This window comes from Branchiostoma belcheri, unplaced genomic scaffold (assembly GCF_001625305.1).
Source record: "Branchiostoma belcheri isolate BF01 breed outbred unplaced genomic scaffold, Haploidv18h27 scaffold16, whole genome shotgun sequence".
Classification (NCBI taxonomy): domain Eukaryota; kingdom Metazoa; phylum Chordata; class Leptocardii; order Amphioxiformes; family Branchiostomatidae; genus Branchiostoma; species Branchiostoma belcheri.
Window position 1 is genome coordinate 585,131 of NW_017803046.1, and position 10,506 is coordinate 595,636.

The following is a 10,506-nucleotide window of genomic DNA, read 5'->3' on the forward strand; positions in this document are numbered from 1 at the left end:
CCCGCCCCTGCAGAACTCTGACATCGTGACGATACGGGAAGTCACGCCGCAGGCAGGGGGAGAAGGGGGGGAGGATCAGGAGGAGGAACCCAACAGTCACTTAGTCTGTCTGGAGATTCATCCTGTCACAGAAGGTATCTGTAAGGTAGGTACATGTATACTGTCAAACTTGGCCAAACGACCACCTCTATAAGCCGGCCTTTAGGCCATAATGAACGCTTTTCTCAGCCCCAATTATTTCCCCTTAGACGTATACTAAACGATAAGACTTGCCTAAGATGACCACTTGTCCAAAGTGACCGCAACCGGTTCAATTTTAGACCACACATGGCCCAATCTCTGCCTATGACAACCACATCAATTTCAAGCGTGTGGCAGAAAAGTTTTTTTGATGATATGAACTAGCGAGAAATCATAACAGAATCAGCCAGTTGTCCATTGATTTCGACAGCATTCCAGTGTTTGCTCAATGTGAAATGGCACCGACTGGGTATCTTTATTAATTAGATCATGGGGCAGTCTAAAATTTGTGAGGATGGCAATTTTGCTGCAGTTTTGTCGCCATGCTTTTTGTATAGGAAGATCACTTTTCCTAAGTCCCTTGAGTCAGGTCTTAGACAATTTTGACTATACAATATAGTCTACAACAGTTGGAGGTCCTACTTACCATTGAGATATTAATCATTATATTTTACATGTGAAAAAGACTTTATCTTTGCCATTTTGTGTCCAATGACAGGAGGACCTCATACTGACCACAGGTGACTGTGGGACCAAGTCGGTCCACCTCCAAGTGTACGCTCAAGTCCTGGCCAGAGACAAGGGGCCACCCCTCCTTAAAGAAGGGGTGATGTGCGTGGGCACGGACCAAGAAATAGCCAAAGATCCTCAAGAGATGCCCAAGTCTGCAGTACAGTTCTCAGAAGAAGAAGAATCTAGTAGTACGGCTGAACAAAATAACTTTAACAAGCCTGCAAGAGGGGTGCGGTTTGGGGCGGAGAAGTTGAGTCCGGTTGACGAAGATTCGTCGACGGAAAAACATCAGCAGCAGCATGCTGGTGGTCATGTCCATTTTCCAGCAGACCTACACGGGCCGGAGCTACGGGTCACTCAGAATGGCCAGGACCGCTTCTCTGTCAACCTGGGATTCCTACAGGTATTACCCATGCCTCTCAGTGTACATGTACTTTAATTTACCCCCCACCCCACACCACTGTAGGAATTTTATTTTGGGGCTTAATTTTCAAATGCTGCAAGTACGAAATACTGACGAAAATGTATCAATATCAGACAGATTTCCTCATCCAGAATATTTTGTTTTGTTCCCCTGAAATTGCATTGGATGCCTTTAAAGGCAATTTTTGGCATAAAATGATAAGAAATCAAATGTATGGTAACTGTTTTGCCTGTGATGTTTTTTCCTGATTTACGAAAATCTGTTTCATAGCAAATTGAATGAAACATGCATGCCCGGCAATTACTGTATCATTCTGTAGGAGTGCAATCAGACATTATACTCAGCCTAGACTAAGAATACCAATCCCGCATGAAGCTATGGCTTGAATTTCAACATGCATCTGATATATTTGGCAAAGCTCTCATGCCCAAAGTGAATGCCATTTACCCTTTGCAGAGAACAAACAACTTGGAGTTATGACATTTACATAGCATACTGTCATGTCAAGTGGTTTGCAAATGTCAAAGCACTCAGGTTTGCTAGTTGTAAACCAGAACAGCTGTAATTGGTGGCAAGGAGGTCCTCCAGTTCTATTATATAATGCAGAGTTGTTGACTTAGACTCTAAAGTATGGGGTTGTGTGGCATAATGGTAGAGTGTTCGTCTCAGATTCAAGAGGTCCTGGGTTTGAATCCTGCCCGATGCCACCAATCTTGTGCCCTTGGGGAAGGCACTTAACACGACTTTCCTCACCAAAGGAAAACATATTGTTTTTGCTCTGTTTCTTCTTGTTCTGTTCCAAACACTGACCTGGTCAATGACCTGAACCAGACTGGCTGTCACCATGGTAACTGGTGTTGGGTTACATAATGTTGCAATTTTATAGTAGGAGGGATTTAGACTCCTATCACCATAGATGTGAATGTGTTATGAGTAAGAATTAACAGAGCAGACCATTTGCGAAGGTACACAATCATTTATAATGCATTTGCTTTGAAAATGTTACCTTTCTTGTTTTCTTTTAAAAAAACCTATCAATCCTTTCCCATGTTTTGTCTGCACCTGGCACAGATCCACAGAACGTACCAGGCCAAGTTCACCCTCAGACACGGCTTCGGGCCCCGTCTCTCTGCCCCGCCCCTGCAGAGTGTTTACTTCACCATCAAGGAGATTCACCACAACGTAGACAACAGCACAGACGCCGAGGGGAACGCACAGGACAGCCACACCCTGGTGTTAGAGATCTGCACAGAGAAGGACGGGGTTGTGAAGGTATTACCTCCATGAAAAATGGAGGTATTGTTTGTGGTGTGTGTGTGTCTGTGTGTGTGACTGTGTTGCTGCATTGCCCTTAGGTCAGGTTGTAATGGATAATGGTTGGGTTCAGTCTGTCTCAGAGGGAGAAAGTCGTGAATCACAACTGGTTAAAGTGCTCGCTGTTTTTACAGGTGTTTTTAGTTACATGACCTCCTTGACAGCTGAAAGCTGTTGATTTTCTCTTGTATGATAAAGAAGGGAATTGCAAAAGGAGATTACAAGTCCTACCAAAAGTTGTAACTTGAGGTCTGTTGTCTGTGAAAGTTTTGTATTTATGCTAGATTAGCTACATTGTCTTCAAGCTAGCTTCACTGTGACTTCATCAGATAAAGTGGGGATGGAGTAAATTCTATATATTTGCAAGCTTAAGGTGATGCAAAAATGACAAGCTGCTACCAATAATGCATGTATGGACAAACTTTCAACAAAAGTGGTGTTGTACAGACCTGTCACTTGTGCATGGATACCCTTCCACTAACTGCACTTCCATTTACCTTTGACAGGAGGAGCTCTTCCTGACAACAGAGGAAGATGCCACCAAGAAGATGTGGGTGGAGCTTCATGCCAGAATCATGGGCAAGGGGAAGGGCACTCCTCTGCTGAAGGAGGGCGTTCGATGTTTGAAGGTCAACGTGGAGGAGGACTCAGAAATCAGCGACTGGGCAGGCTTCTGATAACATAATGTACTAGAGCACATTGGTACAATGGCTGAGTTATCAACAATGTCATTTCAGTGTTCCAGCCATTGTCTGTCTGTCCGTCATTTGACTGAATTTTGCTGCTCACGACGCTCATGCCCATTCTGCCATCTTTGGTGGACAAAATTAGTTGTGTAAACATATTATGGAAAGAGATGTCATTAAAACTAAGCTTATTCTACGAACAAAACTCTCAAAATGCATTTCAGAGGGACAAGAATTTTAAAAAATTGGGGGGCAGTGTGCCACCAGGCCCTCAAGAATTGCCAATGTTACGTCAAACAAAAAAGAGATGACGGAAAAAAAAAAGTGAAATTTAATATGTTATGATCATGTCACCATCACACCAGTTTCACCCTGGAAGTAATGGATTCAATTAGCACGTCGACAGAACATACTGCACCTGCACGAAACCCGTAATGTATTGTGCATAGCAGTGACTTTGACAGAACATCTCATATAAGGTCATATTTGCGCATATAAGGTTAACACTGTGTAAATGTTGTGTCGTAAAAGAAGATATCCTCTGTAACAGGCAAAATTCTGATGCAGTATTCAGACCAAAAATCCCACGAAACCATAAAAATGCAGTACGTTCTGCCAACGTGCTGATTCATATATTATATACATGTATACATGTATATGGTTGTTCTTGCAATTTGGGAGCACCTTTGTGTTTAAGAGTTAACTGTTGTCTGTGGCTGTCTGTTGGGGAAAGTAGAATTTGACATCCCTTTTGGGATTATTGGCCCAGTACTAAGTTCCTCACTGGAAACCAGGGTTACACCGATCTTGTTTTGTATTTTACTTTTGTTTTTCTTTAGTTTTGGTTGATTATTTCAATCCACAATCTGTACTTTTGTTCTCCAGCTTTATGTACCATACATTTTTATATTTTCTTCCGGTGTCTTATAAGCCCACACGGGCTTGGTGCATAAAGTGCAAGACACGTTAAAAAGTTCAGTTATTTTCCAAGATTTTCGGCCCAGTTTTTTTGGGCCGAAGGGCCCATTGTGTTTGATTAAGGATACCAGTTACTGTATTTTAGCATAATGTTTTCCAACCAACTTGTTTTTTTGTAGCCAAATAAACTGCACTCAATGAACTTTGCAGAGGATTGCCATCTTCTTGTCAAATACTTCAGGAGAAGTGTGGAATTATTTGTGATTGTGCCCTCTAGTGTCAACATTTTGAGATATTTTTGTCGAAGAAACCGTATTTGTATAGAATATGTATTTTAATATGATAGATGCCCAAAGTAAGTTCTATTTGTGAAAAAAGTGTTTTTGAGGTGAGACCTTTTAATGTGAAATACAGGTGTACATGTGTGGTGTCAAAAAACTTGTTAAATTTTACTGTTGTTGTAGGCATTTGATGCTAAACAGTTTTGAAAGCAATAAAAAAAATGTGGTACATGTATCATCCAGCAAAATAGATTACTGGCTTCCAGGGTAGGTAGTGATTAATATGGTGACTATTACCTAGGAGTATTAGACTAAGTATGATTGTACTTACTACCAAGGATTGATAAAGCAATCATTGAGAAATTGTGCTGTTATTTGTTTATTAACTATCAGCCACTAGACCAGGTGTTAAACACCTTTTGCATTATTAGTAGTATTGACACCACTGTTCTATAGCCAGCGTACGTCTTTCTGTCATCAATGGTTGACAAAATTTGCCTAAGCCGTCATCTTTGACAGCAAAAATTGATGTGTAAGAAAGATGTCATTAAACTAAGTTAGTCTACCCAGCAAAATTTGCCCCTCAATGCCAGAAATAGCGTTTCAGAGGGTCAAGATTTAAAAATTTTGCCAGGGAAGCATATCCCCAGACCTCCCCAGGATGTTTCATCAAAAAAACTATAGAGGATGGAAAATAATTGAGGCTGGCTAGAACACTTCGATAAGGCATGTTAACTTTTACTTTCCATTAGCATACATGTAGCATTCTCTCTCACAGTATACAGCAAATTTCTTACACATAGTTAACACTTTGGATCATTCAGTATATATGGTACATGTATTACAAATTGTACATTAGATCACCAGTGTTAGACTTATAAATGTTGATTCTACCACAAATCCTGAATCAGATATAGTTAGTGAGTTAATGCTGCTGCACTTAATGTTACACAAATGTATCATGGTGATCACAGTGGAGATTGTTGCACACATTTAAGTAAATGTTATTCATATTTTAGATTTTAGTTCTTATTGGTCTTTAGGAAGACATATGATATTTTTCAAGATATGTGTAACATCTGTGTCCATAATATCACCAGGGTCCATAATATCGCCACCTTGAGAAATAGTGTGCTTAAAAATTTTTTTACTACAACATACCCTAGGTATGTACATTTGAGGTGTGAAGGAGTGCATACCAAAAGTATGTTGCAGTAAAAATATCTTAAAGCCCACTATTTCTCAAGGTGGTGATATTGTGGACCCTGGTGATATTATGGACACAGATGTTACATGTATGTACATGAATTGCGTTGTTGCTGTTATAATGCCTTGACCCCAAAATCTATAAAATAGAATCGTGAAAAAATAATAGTGCCTACTACTACTACTAGTATAACATGGTTGTTACTTGTATGCTTAGCAATAAAGTGCAAGGTTTATTGGTAAACAAGTGTGTTTGCTGTTTGTTTGTTTGTTTTTATTTTATATATAGGTGCATAAAAACCAATTCACAGATCAATGCCACATATTGTGCAAATGATGCAGCTTTTTCTGCGCAGACAACACGGGTGTGTACTTGTCAGCCACAGTAGTACCTTTCCTTTGTTTTTAATAGGCCATGTTGATTTGATTACTAGTATATGGATGACATCCATGCGCGCATGAATTTTCGTCTGTTTCCAAAAAAAAAGGTTTTCGACCATACTGTAAATCATACAAAGTACAAAAAGAGCAATTAATATATGCCGCAATTTTAAAAAAAATATTGGAAAACGATACTTATGTCGCAGAATGACAAAATCCATTCCAAAGGACAAGAAGAAAATGTGAAGGGATGAAAATGAAGGGCCTATTATTCACCATGCCAATAAAGACAATAAAATATAATACTCTGTGTGTTTAGTCATTTGTTCAACCTTTACGACCACCTAGATTTCATAATGAAGGCAACTTTATTTTTTGCCAAACTTTTTTACTCGCACGCTCGCATCAGTTTTGGGGTTCCCAGAGGATTCCATTCATATAATCAAATCAACATGGCCTTGTTGTTTCTCTGAATAAAAAAAATCTGACGTGACATGTGTAGGATCCTCATTTTGAATTTGGCGCCAAGATTAAGTCATTTCCGGGTACACTTCTGGCTCTCGTGGTGCATTGTAGGTATTTTTTTCACCACGTGACTTTAGTGTGGTGGGAAACTCGAAATGGCGTCGGTGGTGCAGAACTCGCGTCTCTCTGCAGAAAACTCGATTTTCTCGTCTTCCAGGGTAAAACCTGTCTCTGTGTTGTACAGTTCGTTGAAGTTATATTGTGTGTCTTTTCAATGGCTGAGCTTTCAACATCATACGTTGGCGGAGGTAGCAAGGTTAAGTTTTGAAGCTTGTCCAACATGCATGTCGACATGCGACATGGGGTTTTGGCCCGGTCATGCAGCTTACAAATTTGCAACCTTGCAAGTCTTTCTGATAATTTTGTGAAGTGAATGACAAGGCTCGTTCCCCTTGGCTAGCATATGCAGACTACAAACACATTTTGGGATATAATTTGGCCAGTGGAGTTAGCCCGCCATACAAGGACCAGTTTGTATGCAGACCTTTAAAAATTACATCATGTATCTTTTATGCAGTCACCTTCACGGCTTCAGGCTGATTAATTTAGCCAAAAAAGGAGTCTGGTAAAGACTATGCATGTGGTGGTCCAAATTCTATAGCACAGAGTTGGTGATTCAGTGTAGCAGGTTCATCAGCAAGTTGATGTTGGCTATACTTTAAAGTTAAAGCCCCAAAGACAAGACAATGAATGACATTGTAACTGTTGAGTGCTGTGGATCCAAATTTGTGGCTGTGCTATCCCCATGCAGACCCTGAGAGAGAGCAGCAGCAGCAGTGGTTCCAGTGACAGTGAAGAGAGAAACACCCTGTTAACAACCATGTTAGCAGCACAGAAGACGGCATCACCTCAGCAGCACAAGCGCAGGAAAGTCAAATCATTCAAGGACAGGTCAAAAGTTAGTATTAGCATTTTTTTCAACTTTATAAGGAAGTTAAAGTTAAACTTCCTGGTACCCAGGCTAATATAATAAAGCAAGGAAGTTAAAAATCAAGCCTCCTTGGATATATTAAAGTGAAGAGGTCTCTATTTCATAATATTTTCAATTGTAACATTGAGGAGCAGCATGGTTGTAATTAAAGCTGAATGACATGATTTGTAACAAATACCCATGTCAACTCAAGTTGACCCATTTAATCTGTAACTCAACACATACTGTCTGTCACACTGGACTTTCCAGCCATTCACATCTATCGTAGGGCTCGAAATACTTTTTTTGTGCATACCTGCCGATAACATTGAAAAATACCTGTACCAGACAAGTTTTACCTGCACCTCTCACTCTCAGACTTTAACTTCAAGAATGGATAATACTAATGACTGCTCAAAAACCTTAACCATTATTTCTTTTATACGTCACTGTCAATCCAGTATTTTGAGCCCTGCCATCTGGAACCCATTTGTAGGGGCTAGGGGGTTCCCATTTGTTTCACGGGTACATGTATTGTACGTTTATTTACAGATGTCAGTTGCATCTCCGAAGAGAAAGAAACTTCAGACTCTCCAGCTTACAGCCAAACCTGGTGAACTGGCTGGGAACAACACCATTCTCAGGTTCCTGGACAAGGTAATCTTGTTTACTACTACTTACCAGTAACAACAGTAAGTACTCAACACCAGGGTCACTCACTGAGTTAGTCTCCATTAGACTAACAATGTAGGCTGAGACAGAATACTAGTAATCTGTTATGGAGTTTGGCCACCCACATGCATTATAAGATATGGGAAAATGGTACCCTTATGTCACACATTAGTACAAACTTCCCACAAATTCCCAAACTGGTCAGCTGGTGTTCGAGAGCACTCTGACCGGATTTAGGCCACGCCTACCTTTTGTCTATGACTCAAAACCAATCTGAGTTAAATTGGAGTCAAATTTGATCACTGAACTGAGCATAAGAGACAAAGCCATTTAGTATAGTATACATAGCTCACATGCTTCCATTTTTAAACATGGCATTGGCTCATGGCATACTACAAAATCCCCGGGCTGTTTTCGGCCCTACAGCTGCAGTGACACTTGACGTGCCCTGCCTGCCGACCCCAGGGCCGGCGGTGCTCCCCAGTGCACCGCTGGCAGACGGACTGTACCAATTTCAACCAAAATGGGTGGGATGGGCTAGTAAAAAGGGACTTTCTATCTTCTACGCATGGCAAATAGAAGTTGTTTTGAACAAAATGGCTGCCTGGTGTACTGGCTACACGACTTCTGCTGTTTTATAGTGAGTAGTTTGGAGGAGATATCTTGTTTTTGGTCGATAACACACGTAACGGAATGTAACCAAGAGATTGCTACTTACCAGTTTATCACAAACCTAAAGTTAGTAAAGTAAAATGGTCATAAAATGTCTTTTTTGATGCATTATGTATCGAAATTCCCTGCCCCCCTCCCAAGTGCAAGGCACATAGTAACAAAAATAAGAAGTATTCAATGGTTTATGAATTTCCTTGTACGCCGCGGGTCACTCCCGGGGGCACCCTGACAATCAACGTCTCGCCTGAGCGGTATGTAGTCACGCCTAGAAGGCCGACTACATGTGTTGGCCCCCTGGATTTTGTAGTGGAGTAGTACGGTCGGAGTCGGACGGTCGGACGGTAGTACCCTCTAGCATAGTCTTTAATTTCATGTAATGACTTTCAACAGAAAAGCACCAAGAGGAAAAGCTGCTCGGACGGAGAGCGGAACAAGCCAGTCAAACTTCCTCGGGCTGACTTGACGTCACGCACAACTACCACAGCTCCCGTGATCTACAACGATCAAGACTCGTCATCAAACGACAGCAGCAGCTGTGATGATAGCAAGTCTCTGGCACAGGAGGCACTGGACATCATGAAGAATGGTACGCAACTTTTCACAGCATCCACTGCAAGTACTACATGATGTAGCAATATTACTAGTATTCCTTCATGATTGGACAAACAATATTATGTATTTCCTTGGAGATTTTTTCTGTGTCAATGTTCAATATGGTCCAAATGATATATTGTTACTTTACTGCAATGATATTATTATTCCGTGAACAAGGTTGATGGAGTCATCCGAAAATTTGGGGTAAGTCCCATTTCCATAGTCTAAGTGTTGGAAGTTTAAGCTAGGTCTTCATTTCATAATGACTTGTACCAACACAGATGAACTTTCATGCTACAATGATATTACTTGTTTCCTACCCTACCTTAGAGCCTACTTCTGAGTCCTACTGGCAGGATGTGGCAGAAGAGAGGAGACTGGCACTAGTAGACACACTCAAGGAAAATGAAGAAGTAAGTGTACCCAGCGACCTATTGCTACATGTGTGTTTGTATTTAGTAAGTATTCCCAGTTGCCATGAACGTAACCTGTTGACAGGTTTGTTGAATAACCTGTTGTACCTGAATGAAAATTGCAGGAAAATTCAAATTGTTCCCCCTTGCAAGACTGTTACTGTTTTTTTACATACTGGAAATGGAACTACACGTACATGTATTTACTAGTGATCCCAAACCTCTGGCTTCAAAAGATACGATTAAGGACGTTAGATGGTCACTTAATGAATGGGTACATTATTTTGAATACATGTGCAAATGTTTGTGAAGTCCAGGACAAACTTTAATCGCTTCGGTTTTAAGTTAAATTGTTGTTTCAGTGTATTTTTGTTATTTCCCTTAGCTTCACCAACAACTGGAAGAGAAAAAAGCCGTGATCAAGGAAAAGGAGGGAGTGATACAGGATCTGACAGAAGAGAATGAAACTCTGAGGGAGATGGCTAAACAGACTGAGGACATTCTGTCTATCTTGAAGGTAAGCACTGTGAGGCCTACAAAAAAAATGTTGTTTCCTGTTTCCCGACCAACCCTAGAAAAACCAGTGTGGACCCCTGTAAGGGACATAAATTTTTCAAGCCGATCGACCATTTCTAGCTCCATGATCTGACACCTGAGTGATGAAACATTGTACAATCGGTTTTCCAACATTGACATTGAAACTATAAAATAGTATAAGTGTCCTCATACAAGTTTTGCTTTGTTGACTGTATTGTAT

The 10,506-nt window shown here is 40.6% G+C and overlaps 2 protein-coding genes across 2 annotated transcripts in view; both read left to right on the forward strand.

Moving 5' to 3' along the window:
• The window catches only part of LOC109465870, a gene marked incomplete at its 5' end in the record, with an annotated part of 9,731 nt that extends 4,244 nt beyond the window's left edge, over positions 1-5,487 (forward strand). The window contains 4 exons of the mRNA XM_019763359.1: positions 8-145; positions 740-1,156; positions 2,249-2,449; positions 2,998-5,487. Coding sequence (XP_019618918.1) covers positions 8-145; positions 740-1,156; positions 2,249-2,449; positions 2,998-3,168 — 927 coding nt within the window. The remainder of the gene's footprint in view (positions 1-7; positions 146-739; positions 1,157-2,248; positions 2,450-2,997) is intronic.
• A 1,037-nt stretch (positions 5,488-6,524) lies between these two features.
• LOC109466053 (geminin-like) overlaps positions 6,525-10,506 on the forward strand; it is a 12,981-nt gene continuing 8,999 nt past the window's right edge. The window contains exons 1-6 of the mRNA XM_019763631.1: positions 6,525-6,646; positions 7,240-7,386; positions 7,951-8,055; positions 9,133-9,328; positions 9,667-9,749; positions 10,135-10,188. Coding sequence (XP_019619190.1) covers positions 6,584-6,646; positions 7,240-7,386; positions 7,951-8,055; positions 9,133-9,328; positions 9,667-9,749; positions 10,135-10,188 — 648 coding nt within the window. The 5' untranslated portion in view covers positions 6,525-6,583. The remainder of the gene's footprint in view (positions 6,647-7,239; positions 7,387-7,950; positions 8,056-9,132; positions 9,329-9,666; positions 9,750-10,134; positions 10,189-10,506) is intronic.